The sequence below is a fragment of the Diadema antillarum genome, unplaced genomic scaffold (assembly GCF_040938485.1).
Source record: "Diadema antillarum isolate AM-2024a unplaced genomic scaffold, OU_Dant_1.0 seq00000846_RagTag, whole genome shotgun sequence".
Lineage (NCBI taxonomy): Eukaryota > Metazoa > Echinodermata > Echinoidea > Diadematoida > Diadematidae > Diadema > Diadema antillarum.
Window position 1 is genome coordinate 1,231,434 of NW_027271720.1, and position 27,426 is coordinate 1,258,859.

The window sequence follows — 27,426 nt, forward strand, 5'->3', positions numbered from 1 at the left end:
ATATAGTGCGAGAGATAGTTCCCTTCCCAAAAGTACGCGGTGCCTCATTGTGGGTAGCATAATATACTGAAAGAAATTATACTGAGACTGAGAGCAACGTCCGCCTCAGTCTAATTTCTGTCAGAATATACATGTATATATACATATATATATATAACTATATGTATATATATGCATATATATATATATATATATATATATCAATTACATAAAATTCCATACGCGTAGTATTATGCAAACACACACACAACAAGCACTGTATGTACAACCACACACATACTAGCAATAGGAACACACAAAGACACTGATGGCTATACACACACAAAACAACTCTCGAACAAACCTGCTTTTATCGGTAACAAAATAATCCAGGACGCGTGAAAGAATGAAATGTGATATCGCACGGTGACGGATAAAAAAAAAATGCCTTTATTTGTGCACTCAGTCTGAGGTTGATAGAAATAATAAGAACTAAAACCAAAATTTGAAGACTAAAGTGATATCAAACAATCATGAATTCAGCACACGTTTTATCTATAGTGTAATCTTGCTACTAGTAGGTACTAATCACTTCCTCATCCCGGAGGCAAAAAGAAAACAACAATAACATCCAGTCATTATTTGCACTACTATTCCTGCAGCAGCTCATTGCACGAAATGCCGAGTGTGTAGTTTTTCCTTACCATGATACCATTTTATTGAAATAAATAAGACATACATGCACATTGTGAAGTAAGATCTAACGACTACTCTGGTCTTATCACGTAGCCCTGACACTCAGCTCTAGATTGCCCTCACAATGAAATGCCGCTCCTATACGTGTATACTCAAATTTACTCTAGCAATTAAGGCGATACCAAGCAAACGAATTGTCAAAGTTTCAGTCGAAATCGAACATGAAGTGAGAAAGTCAAGAAGCTCATATTTCGCCCGTTTAAAAACAAACAAACAAACACACAAACAAACACAGTTGACAGATAGAAAAGTAGCACATGCAGATTTTCCCACTGAGCTTTAAAAAGTATATTCACTACTTCTCATCATTATAAGTGCATAAATACAAGACAGTTTAAAAACCTATTCTGGTGACCAATATCACTGTGTCATAATGGCATGTGAAGCATTAAACTCCATGACTTCTTGTTCTGTCTTCGATTCTAATGAAACTTGTTACATTCTGTTTGCTATATCTTTATAGTCATCAGTTTAAAGTTAGAGGTGTGACATTTCAGTAGTAAGTCATGTAGAACTAATGTATGGTTGAAAATAAAGTTATGTAAAAAGAATCATAAAGAAATTAGTTTCACGTTATCAAATTGTTCGATATCAAAATGCATAAGTGATGATGGAGGATGCGTGAAACGATCTAAAGCGTCTTAAAAAAAGATAGTTCCGCTTTCCTCTATATAACTGCTACGCACAACTAATGAAGAGTTTGAATGCATAGACAGATATATCCATGTCTATCAAAACGAGATATTCGAGATTGAATCTGCTGGAAAACAAACAAACAAACAAACAAACAAACAAAATGTGATAACACTGATGGTATCTTCCAAACTATTTATAGTTATTTAACGAGTGCAGCATCATTTAAAAAAAATACAATCTCTACTTGAGACGGCGTTTATCTGTTTTGCAAGCAAACTCTTCAACACCTTTTCATCCTTACATTATGAACTGACCGTTATGTCCAGGCACTTCGTGGCATATGGCTTTACTTTATATATACATGAACTTCACAACACATCAGCTCAGTACGAGGATGTCTTTTACTTCACGGCTATCAATTCCAGTTTATATTGAGATAAAAGATATCATAATCAGCAAACACTAACTTTTTGTCTTTCTTCTTTACAACTGATTTTGATTTTACGTTTGATATTCATTTTGGCACTTGCTTTCATTTCACTTGCCTTCAACAACGCTTGATTTTTATATCATACATTTTATTTGACAAAACATTATTGATCATCAATAAAGTGTCATGAATACACAATTCACCGTGGAAACAATATAATAATTTACAACAATGATAATTTATCAACATGAGAAGATGTCGGCTGAATTTGTTTGTTTGCTTGTTTTTTTTTAAAATCACTAATCTAATTTCTGTTAAACAATTCTATGTGCGCTGGTGTGGAAGATACACGTATCAATGAATTTGGCTGGCATTTGGAAAACAGGCGACGCCCTGACCACTTGCAACACGAGGAATACGTACAATTGAATAATCGAATACATTTGAAGTGCAAAATTCTCATTATTATGCATATACTGTTCACTTCACTGCAGCACCAAAATGTTTCAAATACAAATTATTGGCAAATCCTTCAAAATACTGGATTGTCCATCTCAATATTGCAAAACAGCTCTGTTAGTAATGTCATATCCCATTCGGATTTCACACGCCGCAGCGAAATAAACCCTACTTACTTGTGCTTGTAAAGTGACCATTTGTGTTTCTTAAATCTACAGCACCAGAAAGAAAAAAATAGCACAACGAGATAAGACTGTACCTGGTAGGGCCTGTAATACTGCCGTCAGTTTGAACGTCACTGTGGAGATATCTTATATACTGCTTTTTGCTTTCTTCTGTGATAACATCCTCCCATATAAACAACTTAATCCCGGATAGTCACCTGTTTCACAATCCAACGGATCTACCATACACACAGCACCATGAAATCAGCAGCAAATCAAAATGGACTGAATTGCCAATGTTAATTATACTGCTGGGATAAAGTCGTTCGATGAAGACCGAATCGTATATACAGCAAACGCATTGGTCAATGGTATCTGATGTACCGAAGACATCCGGGTCACAACTAAATGACCAACGAAGAGAACTCTGGGAACGCCCATTGCTACTATATGTACCACCGCTCGATATTATTGCTCTTCTTTCCAAGATTCTTGCAGTGCCCCATATTGCCTCAGAGCTAAAAATCTAGGAAATTAGGCCTACCCAGAGATAAACATTTTCATTTGGTTCAGATACAAGCATTAATATCTAAAGATCCAGTGGTAATTGTCTGGATGCCATTACATATCTTGGGTAGGATGACCTTAATCATTCGATGGCAACAGACATATTGTTTGCTACACTGATCAGATAAGAGTGTTCCTTATCTCTTTATGCACTTCAAAACTCGATGTTTTTATTGGATTCTATTCATTTGTGCGTGTTTCATGAATCACATGAAGATCGAAGAGGAATAAACCTGGGTCATCGCAGCATGTCATAACTATTCGAGTGGCGATTCCCACATAAGTAGCATTCCATATCACGTCACATCGGTGTGTAAAATTAACCCGGCAAATGAAGATGTTGTGTTTGTCACAACTATATGGAGGGTGTCCTAGCAGTTGATTTAACTTAGGCTCCATCTTTGGCACACACCCAGCCTGATTATCAATGATTTTCGAAGACACCCGTATGGAGGACTGCAAAAGAAAGATTACGCATAAAAGGCTCACTCTATCGTATTAATCCTCTATATCGTCCAGTGGGTCTACGACAAAACCGAAGAAATGCATTTTGGTAATAAAACTGTGGCAAGTTTGACGTTTCAGACCACAGATGCGGTACCAGAAGCAATAAGAGGAAACAGAAATAGTTAAGAGGGATATCATTCTTCGGTACTGTAGCTAAAAGTAAAAAGGAAAGGCCGCTGTGGTATGAATATGTTTTCCTTCCATCTTACAGCATTTCCCTTTCAGAGACGATTTGTCAGAGTTATGCTGAACTTTTCCAAAAGAGGGCTTCCTCGAAACAAAGACCACAAATCAACTCTACTAATGGGAAGCTTATACTTGTACGATAATCATCTGTTTTGTTAGGTATATTTTGGAACACAGCGAAATGATTTTGAAAAAATACAGGACCAGCAGCTTAAGTGCCTCTCCATGTAAATATCAGCCAATGAGGAGAAACTGCCCTCTCTTTGTTGTGAGTGGATTTGAAGTGGGAACTTCAACTATGGGCGTTTATGGTTTTATTCGCTGATACAATGTAATTACGAAATGACTCCTGATATCTTACAGCATGCTTCTTTTGTTATTTTTTCTTTCCCTCCTCTCTTACAAAAGCTAAAAAGAAATACAGGCTGTCAAAGCAAGACGCACACACTCGTTAAAACAATACCAAGTGTGAACCTTCGGCTCGTCAATGGGTAAATGACGTTTGCTTTGCATATTTGAAGAGCCAACTGCTCGTTAGAGCTGCAGAGAAAAAAAAATCCATTCAATGTTCAGTTTATTCTAAGTTTCTGCCATTCTTTTCGTATTAATCCTCTATATCGTCCAGTGGGTCTACGACAAAACCGAAGAAATGCATTTTGGTAATAAAACTGTGGCAAGTTTGACGTTTCAGACCACAGATGCGGTACCAGAAGCAATAAGAGGAAACAGAAATTGTTAAGAGGGATATCATTCTTCGGTACTGTAACTAAAAGTAAAAAGGAAAGGCCGCTGTGGTATGAATATGTTTTTCTTCCATCTTACAGCATTTCCCTTTCAGAGACGATTTGTCAGAGTTATGCTGAACTTTTCCAAAAGAGGGCTTCCTCGAAACAAAGACCACAAATCAACTCTACTAATGGGAAGCTTATACTTGTACGATAATCATCTGTTTTGTTAGGTATATTTTGGAACACAGCGAAATGATTTTGAAAAAATACAGGACCAGCAGCTTAAGTGCCTCTCCATGTAATTATCAGCCAATGAGGAGAAACTGCCCTCTCTTTGTTGTGAGTGGATTTGAAGTGGGGACTTCAACTATGGGCGTTTATGGTTTTATTCGCTGATACAATGTAATTAAGAAATGACTCCTGATATCTTACAGCATGCTTCTTTTGTTATTTTTTCTTTCCCTCCTCTCTAACAAAAGCTAAAAAGAAATACAGGCTGTCAAAGCAAGACGCACACACTCGTTAAAACAATACCAAGTGTGAACCTTCGGCTCGTCAATGGGTAAATGACGTTTGCTTTGCATATTTGAAGAGCCATCTGCTCGTTAGAGCTGCAGAGAAAAAAAATTCATTCAATGTTCAGTTTATTCTAAGTTTCTGCCATTCTTTTAAGCCAGCTCTACCAGTAGTAGTAGCAGCTTAGCAGTGACCTTAGAATGAGAAGTGGGTATGCAAACATGAAGGCAGTGCTTGCTGCTTCCATAGAGTTTTATCACGCAAATATGTTTGCTCCTCGTGTCAAACGATGCGGATACAAATAGTCACAAGTGCGGTCGTGTCGTGTGCCAAGATTAAAGATCTTGAACATGGGATATTAAAAGAATGGCCACCACGACCCATCACCACCCGACTGGGAATCCGGCGAACTTCCGACGCGCGATCTACGCGAGCCGACGTCAGCCGCGCCTCGTCCCGACGCGATGCTGGCGCGAATGTCTACGATGGAGCGCGCCGACTTGACGCTGACGTCGGAGCTGGTGCCGTCGTGACTGGCGGGAATGCTGAGGCGGCCCTGGAGCGGCCCACCACCGCCGCCGATCCCCATGCCGGGTCCGCCCAGTGTCTGCTGCTGGCCGTGCGTGCTGGAATCATCGTCCTCCGATATGACACGCTCCCATTTGTGGCTAAGAAGACCCTGGGAGTCGGCGTCGGCCGCATCGAGAGAGGTATCCACTCCAGACGAGTTACCCACTACAGGTGACAGGAGTGGTGATGTGATGGAAGGATGCAAAGAGAGCGGGATGTGGAGTTGAGTGAGTATTGGTTTGGAAGAGGCGGGGAGAAGAGGAAAACAGAAGGAGATCAAGGGAACGAAGAAGAGGGAATGGGGTGAAGGTGGGTGGGAGGAGAGATGCATTTGGTGCAGAAAGAGATGTGGATATTGGAGATGTAATAGAATAGACGGACAGACAGATGCGAAGAGAAATGACGGAAGATTGAGATATTGAAAAATAGGTGCACACAAACACACACATACACACGTTGGGGAACACAAAATGAATAAAACATGGAAGGTTGTTTTGAAACATCGAAAAAGGTCGATGTTTCCGAAAACAGGACCGGGGTAGATGGTTTGTCGAGGATGTGGACATAGCGATATTGGAAATTGTAGAATTTAGAGGAGAGATATGGAAATATATATAGGCAGGTAGAGAAATGAATATAGATTGAAAGACAGAAACAATGGCAAGTATGAGAATAGAGAGAAATAGAGATTCGTGAAGAGAAAAAGACAGGGAAATAAGAAAGCAGAAAACAACGTTAATACCTTTATACTCACTGAATAGTTATCATTAGATTTCGCGTCACTGTTTTTCAAGTTTGTATGCCTAGAACTATTTAATCTTGCTTGTTGCAGAAACACTTTTAAAAGTCTGTCACTACTTTGAATGATATGTCTCCCCCTCCCCGCATTGCACTTATAATTGGTTTCTACTAACTACGAAAATAACAACAGTGGAACGAGATGATGGTGATATAAAAGCAATCGATAGTTGGATACCATATCGATATCTAATACTAGTTGGACAACAAGAAATTCTTATCAGACCAGCGTTATAGCACAATAAATACCGAAAGCACCGTTACACCGGCTCTCATGTAGGTATATGTGGATGTGAGACGAGGGGGTACTGTATCATTTCTTCATATTTTTTTTAGCAACAAATATATCACACAAGAAAGTTAAATACCAATGGATGAAGACAGAAAATGTTGTCGGCGAAAATCCATTGTACAAGCGATTTGTGAATAATGGAATATGCGGCATTAAACCTTGAGAGGAGAAAGAAAAAAATTGCGAGGGGGCTCTAAACACGCGCCAGCATCAGCATGATCACTAATAAAAGTACAGGCGCGCCGTTGAAGACGTGAGATCAAAGGGCTTACAAAGGCAGGTGGAAGTACACCCAAAGAGAAAACGAGATCAAAGAATGGAGTTTGGTAGACAGAATTCATGTAGAACAGATCTAATGAGACACAGAAGATATAGATGAACATAACAGATAAAGAAACAAGAACTGACAGAGAGTAGAGAAATAGACAGACAGGTTTAGGAGGTAGACGGATAAGTGAGTAGATAGTTTGATAGATAGCTATCCAGGTAGATAGATGGAAGATAGGTAGATAGATAGATAGATAGATGGATAGATAGCCAGAAAGATGGATAGATAGATAGATAAATAAATAGATAGGTAGATAGATAGATGGATAGATAGATAGATAGATAGATAGATAGGTGGACAGATAGATACACAGATAGATAAGAATAGGGCCTAGATTGGTGGTCAGATATGGATATAGGTAGACAGACAGACAGACAGACAGATAGATAGATAAATAGATAGATAGATAGATAGATAGATAGATAGATAGATAGATAGATAGGTAGATAGATAGATAGATAGATAGTAGATGGACAATTAGAAAGATATTGAGAGGGGTAAAGTGAGAAGGGGGTTATATTTGTCGTATAATGAATATATTTTTGCAGATCAATGGAATAAAATGAGTACCAGAATCTAGGGCAGGGGAGATATGCGTCAGGGAATGGAAGGAAAGGGAACAAACACACATGTGGCAAGACGCTTGGGAGGAGGAGGAGGAGGAGGAGGAGGAGGAGGAGGAGGAGGAGGGAGACCAAAACCCATTGGATGGGTAGAGACCGGGAGGTACTGCAGCAAGAGACGCAGAAAGGAAGAGATAAGACAATGAGAGAGAAAGAGTGAAAAGAAAGAGATACATAACAGACAGGAAGAGAGGGAGGTTTAGAAAGATGATTTTAATGTAAGAGAGGAAGAGGAGGAGGTCGTAAAAGAGTAGACGTGATATGAGGAGGACGAAAGAACCAGTTTAGGAGGAAGAGATTTGATACAGCTGAGAGAAAGATAGAGAGAAGGGGATAGATGCTTGGAAAAGAGTGAAACCTGTCTATCGAGCCATTCTTCATTCGTCATAGAGATCATCCCCACCTTCGTTTTCGCTGGTCGGGTTTTTGTCTGTTCGTGTTGCTGTCGGCTGCTCCATTGGGTCGTCAATGCCGTACAATTTCTTCGTGATGTCCTTGCCGATGGTCGTCTCGAAGACCGAGCGTAGGAACGGCTCGCGACGGAGGAAGTTGTCGAGCTTACGACGTCGCCACTGGATATAGCGGCAGTCGGTGTCGGCCGTGATGGTCACCTATACGTCGGAGGACAAGAACAATGATGAGATGATGAGTGGGCGGAAAGAAGCAGAGCATACGTCTTCCACGGGCTATCACCGTAACCCTTAAAGTACATAGATGGTGCATTTATGCTGTTGTTGTTGTTGTTTTTTATTACCCTAGCACTAATCCAGCTCGTGAAGAATGATTGAATGTTGGGTGTAGGTCACTATGATGCTCTGATCAACGTATAGTTCAGAAGATCATTATGCACATGTTATGTAACAGTTACAAAGAGAATTAAAGTTGACGTATCGACCTTCACGATTTTATGAAACTTCATTGGCAATTCTTGACTTTTTTTTCTTAACTTACCGCTCGCTAGTTCTCCCCTTGTCAAACAATATTATTGTACATACACATACACACACGTGTGGTATCAAACTGTAACCTCATCCTTCCTCATTATAAGCATGATTCATGGGGAAATATAGGTCTTGTCAACACACCAAGGCACTAACATGTGTTTGAATACCTATTTTTTCTATTGATTGATTATTTGATTGATCGATTATTGATTGATTGATTTGCTTTTTTTTCGGGATGTTAACATGGACTACAGAGATGTTTCTGGAAGATGTGGAGATGTCTCCTACTGGCCAACCCTCGAGATCTATTAAAAAATAGTGCATGAAACTGTTTTGTCAAATTACAATCTGATAATACTGCAGGCAAAATGCGATCCAGTCAGACTTTATGTTACAGTAACAATTCCATCTTTGAATTTATACCTCCGTATAGTTACGTGTTTGCTTATAGAACTTTCAAGATAACGGGGTGGGGGCATTTCATGTAGCGTTTTGTCTGACAACCTTGTCAGACAAATTTGCTCTCGGCCAATCAGGGGGGCATTTCATGAAGCATTTTTGTCCGACAACTTGTCGGACAAATTTGCTCTCAGCCAATCAGATGCAAGGATTTCAGTAACTTTTAACATTTTGTCAGACCAAATATCTGACAAAATGCTTCATGAAATGCCCCCCCCCCCCCCATGCAAGGATTTCCAATAGCTTATAACAGTTTGTCAGGAAAAAAATCTGACAAAACGCTTCGTGAAATGCCCCCTGGGGCCTGTTTCATAAAACTTGTCACCAGTGACAACTGCCACATTTCTATGACAAATTTGCTCTCAGCCAATCAGATGCAAGGATTTCAGTAGCTTGTCACATTTATGACAACTTGTCACTGACGACTGATGACAAGTTTTATGAAACGGGCCCCAGGTCTTCTGTATGCATCTCGAGGCAGAAACACACTGAATGCGAGTACACACACTGCCGTCACAATGGACGATCTAGGACCCGCCTACCTGGAACTTGCTTTTCTGTCCGCTATGGCTTGCTTCCCACTCGGGCGAGTCCAGGAACTGCGTCGGATGAACGTAGTGTAGGAATTGACCTCCGGCCGAGACTACCATCCTGGGAACGAGTTTAAATAATAAATCAATGAAACGATTGAGATATGCATAAAATCAATAATGTCGATAGACTCCATATACGTAGAGTGGTTTTAAAGCGACTGTATAGTTTAGGATTGAGATAATTAGAAACCACTTATATGAAATATAAAAGAGCATTTTGTAATGATATTCTATGAGGAATTGAAAGTTTGTTTGATGGAATTCGGGTTTGAGATGGCTGAGATATCCAAAAACAAAGCAAAACAGAGTGGTCCAAATAAAAGGTGAGTCCCACGCAACTTTCATTAGGACCTCTTTTTGTTTTTGGATATTTCGAGTCATTTCAAAACCGACTTTCATCAAAAATTTGAACTGTGGATTCCTCTCACAATATTGTATGTTTTATATAGGCCTGAGTGGCTTCAAATTTTCTCACAAATAGTGAAAATCTGAATCCCCCATCTCAACCAAAACTTTGTCAGCCCTTTAGAGAATAGAGTCAAATCAAAGAAACGCAAAGCGAAAACTGCATTGAAAAGGACATCAAATGTTAAGGTTCACTCTTCACGAATTTGTAGTATCCGTTATAATCACACATTCAAATTAAACAAGGTGATGATGACAAATTACTAAATAACACTTCATTTTTTGCATCATTCTAATTTTTTTTATCTATTCATTTGTCTCTTTTTTTTTTGGGGGGGGGGAGGGGGGATTCCTATAGCTAGAAAGACAGTCGATGTTACGACCTCGCGCAGACTCTTTTGGATATGACCTCGCTTTGACACTCTAAAAATTAGAGTTGTGCGTGTACATAAAAAACAAATTAAGCAAAATTACTTATAGGAAGACTGGCAGTAGAGGAAACAAATAGAAATTTCATTTCATTTCACTTCATCTATTTGTTTCCATATCCAAATAATTCACAAACTAATCTTGCAAAGTAGCATTATCGATTTGTGCAAACAGGTAAAAAGGTGAAATGTCATGAAATAAGTGATATAATAGGCTACAGGTGTGGGATGTAACGCAACGAGAGATTCCTGAAACCCATCCCCTCCCCCAACCAAAGTGAATGAATGAATAAATAAATAAATGAATAAATAAATAAATAAATAAATAAATAAATAGATAAATGAATAAATAAATAAAAAATAAATGATTAAATGAATAAATAGATAAATAAATAAATAGATAAATAAATGAACAAATGAATTAATAGATAAATAAATAAATAAATAAATAAATAAATAAATAATGTATAAATGAATAAATGGAATAAATAAACAAATAAGTAAAAAATGAATACAAAAATAAATAGATACATAAATAGATAAATAGATAAAAGTAAATACACACACTTAAAAGAAAAATTCACAGTGTTCTTTAGTTTTGACACAACAGAAAGAATACAAGCGTTTCGCCTGGCGTATAGAGAGTGCGCCATCTACGACGGTGTTACAATCCTCCTTTTTTTTTTCTCTCTCATATTTCCTCCTCTACTTCGTTTTCTTCGTCTTCCACTTTCTTGCTATCTTTTTCCTCTTTCCTCTTCTCGTTCATCATTAGTTTTGTGAAAATTTATTGTGCACCCTAGAGGGATATTATCTATCTTTTTACTTTGTTACATCTGATGTATTTTTTTTATTGAAAAATATGTAAATAAATTGAAATTAGATTGACCTAGCAAGCAACAATCTAACTTGATTTAGGTAGATTTCACATGATTTTAAAACTTGTAGTACATATATATGATTGATCTTTATGTTTAGCACCAACACTTAATTCTTCATCGAGGCTGCCATAGTGTATGCTGTGAAATATTACATCTTCATTTTATTCTTTTTCGCTTATTATGTTTTTTATGTGTATTCCCCTCAACGCAATGCAATTTTGTTAATCCTCTCTATCTTTTATATTTGGTTTATACATGTATATTGTTGCTTTGATTGTAATCGTATTTTGATATAATTCTATTATTTTTATGTACATATTTTCTTCTTGTGCAGGACCTCTTGGAAAAGCAGGGTTTTTGTTTTTGTTTGTCGTTTTTGTTGTTTACTAAAAGGGCTACCCTGTTGAAATAAAACGGAAATGAATGAGACGGAAATAGTGGTTATTGGAAGTGATGAAGGGAATCCCCTCCTCTAACCCCAGTTGTGATAACAGAAGGGCTTTTTACACTTGTAAATTTTTGCTTAGCCCCGGACCAACGGTGGGGCTAAGGGGGGGGGGGGGGGCCTTAGCCCCACCGTTGGTACGGGACTATCCTTAGCCCACTTTCTGTTTACACTCGTTTTTGCCAAAGTGGGCTAGCCCCACCGATAGTACGGTACTATCTGGCCCTGCAAAATAGCAGGGGTTAGCACTGCAATTGCGGTGCCAAGCAAGTGAGTGTAAACAGAACAAAAAAATAATCCTGGGCTAAGCGACGGAGACGAAGTCCGACCCTCACTGACCAATCAGAAACGAGGTAATCAAGTGCTGCCGATGCGTGCGTGTACGTGTACAGTACACAGCGTAATTATGAATATTCATGTTGTTTGGAAAGTCCGGGGCTAAGAAATACGAGTGTAAAAAGGTAAGTTTTCTCCTTAGCCCCAGACAAGAGATAGTACGGGACTAATTGGCGAGTGTAAAAAGCTGAAAAAATTGGTACGGGACTAACGATAGTCCTGGGTCAGAGAAAGTCCGGGGTTAAGAAACACAAGTGTAAAAAGCCCTTTAGACACATTCCATTTAAATGTGTTTGATAGTATAGATATTGATGTGATGTCGGTAGGTGTGCTGGTTGTGGCGGCGGTGTTGGTGGTGTCAGCGGTTAAGGTGGTGGTGTTATTTATTGTGGCATTGCTGAGGTTGGGGGGGGGAGGGGAGTGAAGTCAATGATATATTTAAGTGCTCTGATATTGATTTTGACAGTCAAGTTTCATCTTTGATTTTTTCATAATGTTACTTAGCAATATTTTATGGTGAATCATGTTTTGAAATAGCATACTCTCGAGATTCAATCCCAATATTTTTTTTTTTTTTGGAAAGTAAGCAGAAATAGAAAGTCAATAGGTCTAAAAACTTAAGCTCGCCATTCTATAAGCTACTGTAGAATAGAGGGTTATCTGTTCAAACATTTGAGATTGACATTATGTTTTCATACCCTCGTCATTAACTGTGGTTGAGAATTCAAGATTAACGTGGCAATCTTGTAAGATAACTGATTTCATATAATGCCTCAAGGCCTTTAAAATCTCTAGTTCTCTCTAGTTCTCTTTTCGTTTCCATGTACTGTTTGATATGGAAAATATGTAAATTCTAATTTTGTTTAATGTTTGAATTTATGTTATTGATTTCATTTTGATTGATTTCTTTTTTGTAACCACTGAGTTGTTGTTGTTGTTGTTGTTGTTGTTTTTTGGTTTTGGAATGAATAAACGAAATGAAGAAACGAAGGAATCAATTTTAAATACCGGACTAAAAAGGAGATGCACTGTTTTCATCACTATAATGATTTTGCTCTTGCTTATGATTGATTGATTTATCGATAGATTCTTTTCTTTCCTAATTCATTCAGTCATTCGTTATTCTCTTGGTGTACATTACATGTCATCTTTTGCTAGCTGATTGAATTCATCTACGCGGTTGATGCAAGATCGCTCCATTCATAATAATTATGCACCGTTTGCAACTGGGATCCTGCATGCGTATGATGTTATACATCACACGCATGCAGGATCCCAGTTGCAAACAGTGCGATACATATATTCATATATATATATATATATATATATATATATATATATATATATATATGTACATGGAAGGTAGGAAATGTCCATTGGGACCAGCAATATAGCCTCGATTAAAAGACGCTCTGTTGATTCTGCACATCGACGTTTTTAGCATAAACTAGACGATAATGTAGAATAACATAATACAGTGTATATTCATGACATTAAGTTTAAGGGTAAAAAGTCTATGAATTGTGTTGACATTAAGGAAACGAGATGCGCAATCAGCCGGTTGACATGCTGAGAAAATTAAGGCGCGAGATGAAGGCAAAAAAGACATCAAGCAAAAAAAAAAAAAAAAAAACCGCTGACAATAACAAACAAAGTAGAAGAACATGCCGTAAGGACGATGACGTTACAACGTCGGAGACAGAACAACAGAATGACGAGTAAACGGGAACGCCTTTATGCTGTCTGAGCACGCTTTTCGACCGTAAATGCAGAATAATAGAGGGAGCGGGGCTGAAAAAAAAAGAACCGTTGGATAGGAGAGAAAGAGAAAGAAAGGGCGAAAATCGACGAAAATGGCAAGACAAGACAGAAAGGATTTTTGCTGTAGCTGTTTTAACGTGCATCATGAAAGTAGGAAGTCATTTAGAGGAAAGTCGCAAGGGAGAGGAATAGAAGGAGAAAGCTCAGAGAAAAAAAAAAGGAAAGAAAGAAAGGCAGACAGACAGAGTGGCCATGGTAAGTGTGTGTGTGTGTGTGTGTGTGTGTGTGTGTGTGTGTGTGTGTGTGTGTGTATTTATGCAAGTAGGTTACTAGTCATCCAGCAGACCATCATTGTTGCCTAAGGACTGACCCATGGAAGGAAGACTGACCAAAAGAAAGAGATGGACAGTTCTTTGAATATCTCGCCTGATATGACATAGTGCATGTGGCAAAACGGCAACATCTATTTCGAGGAACACTGGATCATTACTGTAACCATTATTATGACTTTTTAGTAACAATATATCAGTACCATTGCTTTATCATTATCATTATCATTATCGTAATGACTATAATTAATACTAGTAGACCCCGGCATCGATTTATGGAATCACAAGAGGTCATGAGCACTCAAAAATTGAAAGAAGCTGACAAGAAAGAAAGAAAGAAAGAAAGAAAGAAAGAAAGAAAGAAAGAAAGAAAGAAGAAAGAAGGACGAGCTAGATGGAGAGACAGAGAAAGGGAGAGATGGAATTAGATAAGAGCAATGAAAATAATAATTGTCGTCTTACGAAGATGTGAAAACACGATGATTATCACTGAACAATGTTTTTACAGCAGGTACTTTACAGTCCATATGCGATAGCAGATAGGAGTATAAAATACACATTACGTAATGCACTACTTCTGACCTGCAGCCTTGCAATTAAGTCTCTGCAGAAAATACCGGAGGGTTTGAAAAAAAAAGATAGAAAAGAACGGTGTCCATGGCAACTGGTGATTATTATGCGTAAATAGGAGTCCCTGGACGTCTGCGAGCTTGGACAAATGACGCGAGAAAAAGGTAATATAATTTCACAGTACAGTATGAACATGAACGTGCATGTACGTTGACTTGTGTTGAGGTGTTACAGCGTTGCATCATGCACATTTTGTGTGGATTAATGTGGCGGGGCTTGGCAATAACATTTCTTTATGATGCTTTTAATCCGTTTGATCTTTCCAGCCTAGTGTTCATTTTATAAAATATGCAGTTAGACACGATTTCTTCCATCATGCTTTGTTCTGAATACCTTTGATACTTTTGAGCTTATGTTCATCTCGGAAAAGCCTTTTTTAAAATTTTCTTTCTGGTCAACATCACCTTCACTCTCTTTTGCCTTCCCTGCCTCTATCCTATTTTGATTTTGAAGTACCGTGCAAATGTTTTACTTTTTAGATTGAAAATAAGACATGCCATGACTTGTATGGCCCTTTCGTCAAAGTGTAGTTAATGCTCGAAATTTTCATCAAACTCTGACGTAACAAAGAACGTCAGAAAAGAGCATAATATTTTGTGTAACCAGTCATCACACTTTATTTGGATACCTGTAAATCGCAAAATAGAGACATTATTGAATGTAGTCAAGAAATTAATAGTTTTGAAAGAGCTAGTTTTATGGTTTGTATCATACAAGCAGTCTATATGGCGTATAAGAGATCAGATAAGTTAGTGTAATACGTATTGAAATTCAACACTTCAGCACTGCCCTGGGGAAATAACCTGGTTTGATATCCCACGGATATCATCACAGAAAAACCTTTTCCGCTTTCGGAAATAATCAAGAGCAGAGGCAAATCATCCGCTTCCCCTATTGCTTGGTCCTTGAATAGACCATACCCAAATTCTGGCTCTGAAAATCGGCACTGCAGATACGAATAAAAGCCCAAATCGGATTGAATATGATGGATATCTTACGGGCACACGAGAGATTAATTAAGGTTCGCTTACTTTTACGAATGGTTCTCATGCGAGTAACAAGATCAAAATCTCTCATTTACCCATTCTATCCGACAATATAGATACGTAAAACTTACATTGTACATAGAACTTGGCCGGTCTTGACAATTTGAAAACACTTTTCTGCAATAATGTCTTAGGTTATACAAGTACAAACTTCTCTTACAAAAGTTATCACCGAACACTTCAACAGTTTCGGAAACTTTGTTTATTAACTCGAAGGGATATTGGGTTTAACGACTCCTCTAACGCCTTTGGGTATAGACGATATGGTGGAAGTATACCCACTGCTATGACATGTTTAACATTGTAAAGATATCGTGTCGAATTATACTTAGTCTACCTGTGTAATAGTATTGACAGCTAGGAATCACTCGAAAATGAGGCCTTGCAAATATTTGTGTGACATAATACGATAGTATGTATGTCTACCACAGCATGCCTCTGCCCTACGTTTGTGGGAAGTGTAATTCGACGGCCGTCTGAAAAATCCGCCACACGCAAAATGCGATCGGAGGCCGGCCGCGCACCCGGTAATGGCAATGCTATTTGCACTCCCCCGCTGGGCCCTTGGGCAGTGCGACTTCAACGGCTCTATGTGTATTTGAACTGGATTGATGTTTGCGAGATGCCCTATACAGTACTTCATCGAACATACCAATGTGACCAGGCATTCATGAGTACACGAGGCAAGCATTGGATGGAAGGTTGGAATTAAGTTTGCGCAAGGGTGGAGGGGAATAATTTTTGAAGTCTCGTAAGGTTCGTCTATCACTTTGTCACGAGTTCGGACCTTAAGGCTCGATGGATGAAAGAGACTTAGATTCACGTGTCCTATTTCCTGTTACTGCTGGACTCTTCTTCTCTTCTTGACATATAAAATCTCTCTTTTGTCATCACCAACACACGTCGTCAAAACCTTGGGGGACTTTGCTGATAAATAGGAGAGTGGCAAACTCACTTCATTCTGTCTTTTCTCTCTTCCTCTCTTGTTTCCATCTTTATATTTTACCGCACTTTTGATGCTTCCATTCGTCAGCTGTTTCGACCATTTCCTTAATACCACCAGGGTTCCGTTTCCTTTCAAAGATTGCCATAACACAAGGAAGACATTTCGATGTCTGCTCGTAAAACTGTGAACATTGTTGCGTGTATTGTATTATGAATGTCAATTATGTATAGCTTAATGCTATCATGTAAAATTCTAGTGTATTAATGGTATATAATGTACAGGTGAGGGGGCGTTAGTGGAGATACAGCGCACTCGAGGGTATAATATATTATTAACAATGGTGTAACATGCACGTGGTGCAGCCGAATGCATGTTGCACAACATTGTGAATACCCGAAAGTGTGCTGATGTTGCACAACATTGTAAATACCCGAACGTGTGCTGAATCTCCGCTAAACGTCCCGAACTTAAACCTGTGCACTATTTGCCATCTTAAATGTGACCCTGCACCTCAAAACAAACAAAAAGTCGCCAGACACGAATTTTTAGTTAACACATTCTGTCCATAATTAATGCCAACTTTCAAAGCAGTAGCACTATCCTTTCAAAATTTAAAAGAGTTGAAAGTGAAGAGTGTGGACAAGGTTTTTCAGAACTGAAAAAGGGATTCTAAAGACACACCTAATCACACTATTCTACCAAAAATGTTTGAGATAAACTGCTAAAAAACAAACTTTCCTGCCCGTTTAATGATAACAAATTTTAGCATGATGTAAAAGAAGACCCGCTCTTTCAGAAAATATGAAAAAGTCAAGTTCGGCTAGGTTGACCCATTTCACTTATTTTCAGTTCTCACGCAAAATCAGTGTGTGCGACTTTATGTTCGTTTTGAGGTGCACGGTCACAAATGGTTCCATGAACTACTTTCATTTACCTTACTTTAAGGGTAAATGCCAATCAGCTACATGTAGAACTTGCTTTTCAAAGCCAGGATGTCGGAAGAAATGCCCCAAACAGTTACTGGTACTGAACATGAGCTTGTTTAGGGTAAATGGGTGACTGAGTGCGCATTGTTAAAGTACGCAATTGTGATGTTGTACACGGTCAATGGTAAAAACGTATGTCCGCTGGGCATGTTAAGCAAAATTAAAGACTGTGTAATGTGATAGCTCTCAGTCAATCATTTATTTGGATTCGGATCCATATAATCGTTTTATAACATGTATGTACCTTGATATATTACCACATCCGAAAAAAGAAATTCAATATATCATATACTTTTCCCATAATATTGAATAATCTTGAATCTTCATTGAGCTTGGAAGCATGCATGTTATACCTTTTCTATACAAAAAACAACAACAACTGAGCAAACAGGCGTAAAACAAAGAAACACACCAACGCAAACAATCGGGCTCAACGGTTGTGCTACGTATTTCTGTAAAAATATGTAGATAATGAATATCGCAATGAATCAACGTTTGAATCATTCTGCAGACAGTGGCACGACAATGCAAAACTGTTTCTATATGGGTGAAAAAGTAGAGAGTCAAAAGTAAAAAAAAAAATGATAATATAAAGAGAATCTAAACAATCTATTTCGTTAATAGGAAGTATGCATGTATTTGACATTACGTTGACCTATCATTTTGAATTAAAAAAAAATCATCACTAACGCCTATTGACTTCACATCTCTTTCAAATGAACATCAGTTGAGAAATAAGACATTACCTTCTCTCGATTGTGGATTCGATGTAAAATATTCATGTACATCATACATTGACAACGGAGAGAAGCAATTTTAAGACACACGTATAGCTTACCAAGCAGTATGTACACTTTATAATATACTTTTTATACTTCCATATTGCACTTAGAGTTCAAATGAAAAAGAAAAGAAAAAGAAGAAAGCTCTGCTGGAAGGTACGCGAAATCCAAAATCAACAAAGCAGACTACAAACATGTTTAACATGATTATACAGGGCTACCTTCTACTTGGACACATCTGACCGTGACGTGGTGATGTGACCATTCTACGTCACAATGCTTTTTATACAGAAGCATTTTATGTTTAACTTACCTGCGATGCATTACGCCGAGGCATATCTTTAACCACAACACGCTATAGATATGACAATGAATTGTCTGTGACGAATGGCAGAGGGCTGTGGAATGCAGTACAGTATATGCTTCAGATATTTCATCAATGCCGCGTTACCCATTCTTCTTCGATCCTTTACCATCTTTTAAATAATATGTTTGCCGCTCAGTTCTCTTTCCCGCGCTTTTGCACTGTCTGTAAAGGTGGGAACATACGACAATAGACTCTGCTATGATTTGACCCCGTAACCGTCGGTACAAAGTTGGTTGCACATAGATACAGGATGGATTTGGCGATTTAAAAAAAAAAATGATAATAAACAAGACCAAAGAAAAAAAGCAAAACAAATTTTATCAAACCCAGGAATGAAAGAGCCAAATGAACTCTTCTTCCATGTTAACCACTGTTTATCCATAGACCCTACACCGACATTATTATGTCGGTGATTCGTGGATGTCAATCTCTATCTCAGTGTCCTCAATGGGTCATATCGGCGACCATGGTAATGATGTGCCCCAAAACAAAACAAATCGTATCAAACAAGGAATGAAAGTACCTCTTCTTTCATGTTAACCTCTGTTTAGGCCTAATTATGTCGGCGACCATGGATCATATAACCTTATGCGTGGATGTCAACCTCTATTCTAGTATCCGAAGTGGGTCACATCGACGATCATGGGTATTATGACGTGCAATGAACTTTGTTTCACTGAATGCTGTACTTCTGGCACGAAAAGATAACAACAACATCAACAATCTACAGTAAAAACAATCTGTGCCTTACATGTCGATTCCGGGCCATGAATGAAACAGGAAGTTCGCACCAAGGAAAACATGGCGAACGTTTTGCTGAGTGTTTGTACCAACCTTCTCTCTCTCCCTCTCTCTCTCTCTCTCTCCTTCTCTCTCTCCTCTGTTTTCTCTCCTCTCTATGCAATGCGGTATGTTCATTTTCCCATTTTACTCCCTTCTTGTCGTGTAAGCAATCCCATCTGTTATTTTGGTCATAATTTACGTCTGCGTCACCACCACAAAATTTTCACCACAAGCACGAGCAAAAAATTAAATAAAAAAAAAAGAATAGCAACATGCAGAAGATCTGGTCTGGTTTGATTTTGGTTTGCGTGGGTTTTCCCTTATTTTTCTCTCTATTTTCCATACTAATAGTTTGCTATCCTTACTTTTTTCTTTTGCAATCATTCAGCAACTCCTGAGACCTTTCACATATATATCCTATATACATACAGATATTATTTATACACACTGAATTCAAAGAAAAAATATATAAATTATGTATTATATGTGACCCTGCATCACAAAACCAACAAAAAGTCGCCAGGCATGGATTTTTAGTTAGGGGCAGATTCTGAAAGAGCAGACTCTCAGCTTCAAAATGATGTATAACTCAATTCAAATGGACTCCCCTAACCTACCTAAATATTGGAAAGAAAGCACACATTCTGGAAATGTGTGAACTGAGAAAAAAGAGGCGCTGAAGTACATGGTCTATTCAAGCGCTTAATCTTTCACCAAGCCGCACTAGTACTAGCTGTGCGATGAAAGGGACAAAACACAGGATGTCAACCACCAGAGCAACAACAATGAAGTGATTATCAGATTAAGCTGAAATTGAGCATGTTCTATTCACACATTCTGTCAATGATTAATACCAACTTACAACACAGTAGCATTATCCTTTTAAAACTTATTAGACTTGAAAGTGAAGAGTGTACAAACGATTTCAAGAAATGAAAAGGGGCCTCGAATACATACCTGACCATTAAATACTCTCCCCCCAAAAAGGGTTGTAGAAAACTGCTAACAACACACTTTCCCATTCGTGTTATGATCCCAAACTTAAGAATATTGTAGAAGAAAGACAGCTCTTTCAGAAAATATGAAAAACTCATGATTGACTTGGTTGACCCATTTGACCTGTTTTGAGTCCTTACGTAAAATCAAGGAGTGCGACTTTTTGTTTGTTTTGAGGTGCACGGTCACATACTCTTATTCGTGAATATCCCCTTCTCTCCTCGCTCTCTGTATAGGTATTTTGTATAATATACATATAGGCCTATATATAAGTGTGTGTGTCACAATTCATTCACTTTAGTGTCAAAGTATCAATGTTAATGGGAACTGCCAAAAAATATATATAGGGTTTTGATATAATTATTGTACAATTTTACACACATTCACTGAATTTTGCCCTATACACACAGATACACACACACACGCGCGCACACACACACACACACACACACTTATATATATATACATGTATATATATATAAATATATATTATATATATATATGTATACACTATATTCGAAAAACTTTCCTACATTATGCAAATATATATTACATATAGTATATGCGTGAGGATCGAGAAGTAAATCTATAAATAGAGATGAAATATTAGCAAAAGATTGGATAAAGAGGCAGAAATGGGATAAATGGAGGAACAAGTCGGCTTGGAAAATATATTATACAGTTTCATGCACAAAATGTGAGCACGCAAATTCAGTGATTAAAACAATGCTTATGAGAAGAAAAAAAACCCCGAAAATATCATAACTCAATAAATCATCAACATGCCTTACTAATCTAACTCTTCCACTATTTAAACGCTATACCATGAACATGCTATTCAGTCAAAGTGACATATTGAACATATTAATACGTGTACCTATATGCCGTATACATCCCCTACACAACAAACACCTTTCCAAATCGTTTTGTGCTTTGTTTCGTGTTTTATTCCGATTGCAAATAATAATGATGATAATAATGATAATGGTAGTAATAATAATAATAATAATAATAATAATAATGATAATAATAATAATGATAATGATAATAATCATAATCATAATAACCTCTTAAGTTCCACACAGACCTATACACTCTCATTACAAAATCAATTTACTCACAGCATTTCGCAGAATGACCTCATTACTACTAACAAACACGGACCATACAGTAGTTATCTATACCAATGAAGATAAATGGTTGCCTTGGAGGGTTTATCAATGCATTAAAGAGTATGCACGTGTCCAAAAATAAATAATAAAGACAAATCTTTGAGCAATTATAGCTAATGTTAATTGCGGCAATGATCGTAACTACTGCACATAATGAGTTCCATTTATATTGTGTGATTCCTAATGATGTCATTGGAATCCAAATTTTCCTTTCTGACCCCGAAGTGAGGACAGCTTCATTAATACAACTCTTCAATTCACCTCTAGTCACCCAGCAAGGAGACAATGCGTAAAGAATTACGTTAATTGCTTGAGCATCCACGTGCAAGTATTTATATAAAGTGAATCAATCAGAATCTGAAGTAAATTAATACAGAATCTAAAGTACACATTCATCACTAGGCGACTGTATACAGATGAAGCACCTCAAGACACATCTTTATTCAATACGCGGGACCAGCATCAAATGGAATGGTGTGCCAGATTTGATAAAGTCGTCTTATAGACTCTCAATATTCAAAATACGTTATAAACTTTTTCTCGTTCATTAAGACACATTTTCAGCTACGTTCAATGTATGATACCTCGCTTCACTAACTTTCGCCTTCGTATAATACGTCTTTTGTGGGTTTTTTTTCTGTCGTAGTAAAGTCTAGTTAGTATTGCATTAATCATGTTAATGTAACCATTTTAAACTGTAAATCTAGGAATCGGCCATAGAAAGACCAGCAATCTATGTTGATTCCCCACGTAATGAAGTATGTACTCGTGTTGTGTTTTGTCTTTTGTTAAGATATCGTATAGCACTTTCTCTCCTCCGTTGTTCTCATGTTCTATGCATAGTTCTTACATTCTTTCTACATGTATCTATCTATCGCATGTTGAAACAAAATGAATTGAAATAAAAAGTGCAAAACTTATGAGCAATAGATTATAAACCGCTCAACAGCGGTCTCCGATCCACCAATTAATCATTTTGATTTACTGATTGTTAGTCAGATTTCTATTTACTTTTTCGAAATGATCTTACCTCGTCCTGAACAGTAAAAACTGCAGCCGTCGTGACCAAAGTAAATGTAATGGAAACAGAGGAAAGGGGGGGGGGGGGGTACGTCACATCCAGTGTACTGTAATGAATATCTCATCGATTTTGTTTTATGTTTGCGTAGGAGGCCAGCTATACGGATACTTTTTCCCCCTTGGATTCTGTTTCCGAGGTCCCTTAGCTTCCCAGGGACCGAGGTAATAGTCAAACAACTGGATGGGGAAAGGAGGAAGAACGTCATGTCAGATAAACTCCAAATCAAAGAAGGAAACTTAAATTACATCTGAAGGATAGAACCTGAAATGTATGCGGATTCATCTCAGTATAATTTTCATTCATCATCATGGTCTACGTCGGCAAAAGTTGGAGAGATGAAGAATTTGTTGGTCATAAGGCTTCTAACCGAGCTAGTTGGATAATTTGATTCAATGGACATGAGTCATTCTCACAGAGGTTCAAACTCTCACAAATACACACGCACACGCACATACACACACACACACACAAAACACACACGAACAAATACACAAAACACACACGAACAAACACACACGCACACAATACAAAGAGACCCCACCGAGACACATTATCACTACCGATCCAAACACACATGACCGAGGATGAACAAAACAAACGAAACAAGAAAAAGAAAATCAGACAAAACGAAATAAAACATAGCTAAGCAAATCAAGAGATGGCATACACTTTCGCAGTAATTAAACGCTGATAACAATATCAAACATTCATGTTCGAAAGAATGGTGCAATTATGTCTGCCGATAATGTGTAAATGATATGGGCAACCTTATATAGAATTGGTTACTATACATTTATGACAACAAAACGAAATGCGCGCCTGTAGCGTCGTGCATCCATGCATCATTCTGATTATCAGTCGACTGTTGATACACATTCATCGTGATCATAAGTACAGCAGAATAAATCTCTATCTTCTTGATGCCTTGCGAATTCCACAAATTGTACTCCCTGCTGCTTACATTACGGGAGATGTTTTAATACTCCACGCACAAGCGGGAGGGAACTTGAATATTATCGTAATACGCCTGGATAAGTCCTATCATGGCATGTCTATTTCTTATTAGCGGGCGACTGCTTATGGCAGCGGGCTGAATATTTTGTTTGCAATGGCAACCCATCATCTTTAGTGACCAGTAACCATGGTAACTCGAAAGCCGAAATTGCGACTTCCGTCTTAAGATTGATGATCATGATGACGATAACTCCGCTGATTACGATAACACGCTCCGGTGAAAATGTCATCGGTACAGCCACATGCGAAATGAAGACACCATTTGAAGCTTGTCGCACAAATCGACACAGTATGACGAACTGGTGGCAGGTAGAATTAATTTCGCGCGTTCGTTTCACCAGGTATACGACAGTTGTAACGCGTAGATATTTCGGCATGCCCCATTTCACAAGATTACGCTACTCGCCAATATGTAGCTTCCATATGTATAGTTACTTTTTCATTCTCTGATTTCCCTTCTTCTATCCCTTCATCCCGTCCTACCTTTCTTTCTCCCCTTCTCTCTCGATTCATTTCTTCTTCTTCTTCTTTTGCTTTCTCTCTTGTTTCGTCCTTTTCCTGGTCGTTTTAATAAGTGCGATGTCGGCTTTGGAAGCTGCAAAAAAAGAAGCTCTTTTGTGGGTGTAAGAATGTGTGTTATATTATATATATATATATATATATATATATATATATATATATATATATATATATATATATATATATATATATATATATATGTATATATGTATATATATATATATATATATATATATATATATATATTCTATGTATTTATGGAGACATACACCAACATTTGCATTTTTTTTCTGCACATCACAAACAATAATCACGAGATAGGGGGCTGGGTAGAATGACTATGTCAAAAAAAGCGTTTTGATCGATTATTGAATCATGATTCGTGTAAGGGGAGTTGACAAGCTTTTGCAGAATAATGTCTGTCCTTGTGAATGATATTTTTGTGACATTGAACGAAATCTCAATGAAGAATTAAAAAAAAGTGTGTGTACGCGTGTGCGTGTGGGGGATGCGTGCGTGTGTATTTGTGCGAGCATAAATGGAGTAGGACATGGCGGAATATAACTCAGACGTTTCGAACGCAGCTCATAACTCGGATCGATGCATTCTGATTTATTTGACATGGCTTGTATACATGGTCATCTCAACCATGTGCGCCACCCGAGCCTTTTGTTGTTGGTACAACGTTGCAGAGAGGGAGAGACGTTTATTATGCGTCTCACAGGCCGTGTAGACGGGTAATCTAATAGCAATTGACGTTTGTAAGGGAAATTCAATCCTGGAGTAATGAGAAAGAGTCGCAACGAAGAATTCGATAAAGGGGGGTCGTCTGCTGACTTCAACTGTATCGATTGAAATTGAGCGGGGGAAAAAGAAGAAGAAATAGGTCATTATGAGATCCTGACTTGCTGTCTGCCTGAAAAGCTGAAATATAAGAGTAAAGTTTTATATTGACCTCTCGTTTTAGCTCCTTTCAATTCCTCTTTATCTGTAATAGTTTTGCAAGTATACACGCAGTAAAACCAACACCTTTTCGACTATTGGCCATCTTTTACTGCTATACCACACGAAAAATTTGTAGAAGGTTCATGAGGGCCTCATAGTTAGATTTACGTATAATCTTTCATAGGTGTTATGATGCAGGTTGATGCTGGTTTGGGGGAAAAGCCACACACACACACACACACACACCCACACACACACACACACACACACACACATACAAAGCAAACAGTGCCTACCGAGGTTTTACCTCATATTCCACAAGGTTTGTATGGATCGAAAGTCAACCAATCGCAGAATAATAAAAAAGAAAAATTCAACATACACAAAAGCGCTCGGTTCTGTGTCCATGCTGAGTAAAACGATACTTATGTTGGTGTGTGTGTGTGTGTGTGTGTGTGAGCCTGTCTGTGTGTGTGTATGTTTGTGTGTGTTTGGAAGTAATACTTTTGCGTAATTGTTGTCTTTGCGTCTGTCGAGGCACATCATTATTGAAAAGATAGTGATTTTGTACATTTTTGTTTCATACCTAAAAAGGCGTTACTACCTACCACCACCACCATCACCAATAACAACAACAAATACAACATACAAAATGGTGCCCTTTGGTCTTAGTTATACATGTCCCGTTTTTATAAAGTAATAGTTGAAAAAATAAAAACAAAATGTGTATAGTTACCATCATTTATTGTTATACATACATGATTACAACAGGAGACCAAAATACTCACGCACCACCCCCCCCCCCCCGGCTTCCAAACAAAAATACGTTCCGCCGCATTTGTCTCCACAGACTTCAGTTTCCTGTTTAACCACAGAGTCATCCTCTCTACAGAGAATTTGAAGTTTATGTGACTTTTAGGAAACGGACGAGGAAGAATGACACTGTGTATCCTCCCTTTCTCTCTCGTTCACATTTCAGTTCAAGAAAACACCCATGACTGCAGCGGTTTGGCACTTTGCATAGCTATCACAGTCGTTCGGTCACAAAACCCATGAAGTCCGTCGACCTTTGGTACGCCCTCTAAACAACAAACGACACAAACTAAGAATACAGCAATTGAAAAAAAAGATAGCAATAAGATTATAAAAAGAAATGTTGTTTCTCAAAACGCATTTTGTCTTAAGTGTTTAGTTCATTGTGTTAAGTGGGTAATCCACTTGATGTTACGTGTAATGCAACTTATTTTCGATTTGGAATTTGTTTGAACGTTTTTATCTTGATTGTGTCACAAAGCAAAACTTTCTTGTCATGTTTTTAGATAGCAATTGGACTAATGAATAAAGAAATGAATGAATAAATAGATAAATAAATAATTAAAGAAAGAAAAAAATAAGATTAATAGCGATTTGAACAAAGTTAAAGGATATGAATATGTGACATTCATGATACATGCCCTGCGCCATGTCAATAAACACACGCAGGAGTGAAAAGAAAGGGTGAGAAAGGCAAATGAAATGCTGTAGGAAGAGAAAGTGCGAGGGAGAGCGGAGAGATGAAAGAAAGAGACACATTATATATATATATATATATATATATATATATATATATATAGAGAGAGAGAGAGAGAGAGAGAGAGAGAGAGTGTGTGTGTGTGTGTTTGTGTGTGTTGTGTGACTCTTTATTTTAACTTACTACATTGTATTCATCGTAAACGTGTCTTTTAATGGACAAAACGCGGGATTTAAAAAAAAAGAATATCCTGATAAAACATAACGTTGTAGTGTATTAGTGCTTCTCTAATGGAGCGCATGCAATTACGAAAAAAAGCTTCAAAATAGTGTAGAATGATCTATCTATTCGAACAACATGTTGAATATGAATATTACGATTGTAATTTGCAGTTGAGTCGACTGTTTGTTTGCGCCATGGGAAGGGGTGAAAATAAGAATATCAATACAGCGACGAAAGGGGAACAAAATCCTGGCCACATCGTAAACAAAGGCATGGTGCAATGCAAAATAGCTCAGGGAAGGGGAAA

At 37.8% G+C, this 27,426-nt stretch overlaps 1 protein-coding gene across 1 annotated transcript in view; it reads right to left on the reverse strand.

Annotated features, from left to right (window-relative positions):
- Positions 1 to 4,456: 4,456 nt before the first annotated feature.
- LOC139740300 (popeye domain-containing protein 3-like) overlaps positions 4,457 to 27,426 on the reverse strand; it is a 38,627-nt gene continuing 15,657 nt past the window's right edge. The window contains exons 3-5 of the mRNA XM_071650882.1: positions 9,485 to 9,593; positions 7,943 to 8,150; positions 4,457 to 5,663 (exon numbers count right to left, since the gene is read on the reverse strand). Of these exons, the coding sequence (XP_071506983.1) occupies positions 5,287 to 5,663; positions 7,943 to 8,150; positions 9,485 to 9,593 (694 nt within the window). The 3' untranslated portion in view covers positions 4,457 to 5,286. The remainder of the gene's footprint in view (positions 5,664 to 7,942; positions 8,151 to 9,484; positions 9,594 to 27,426) is intronic.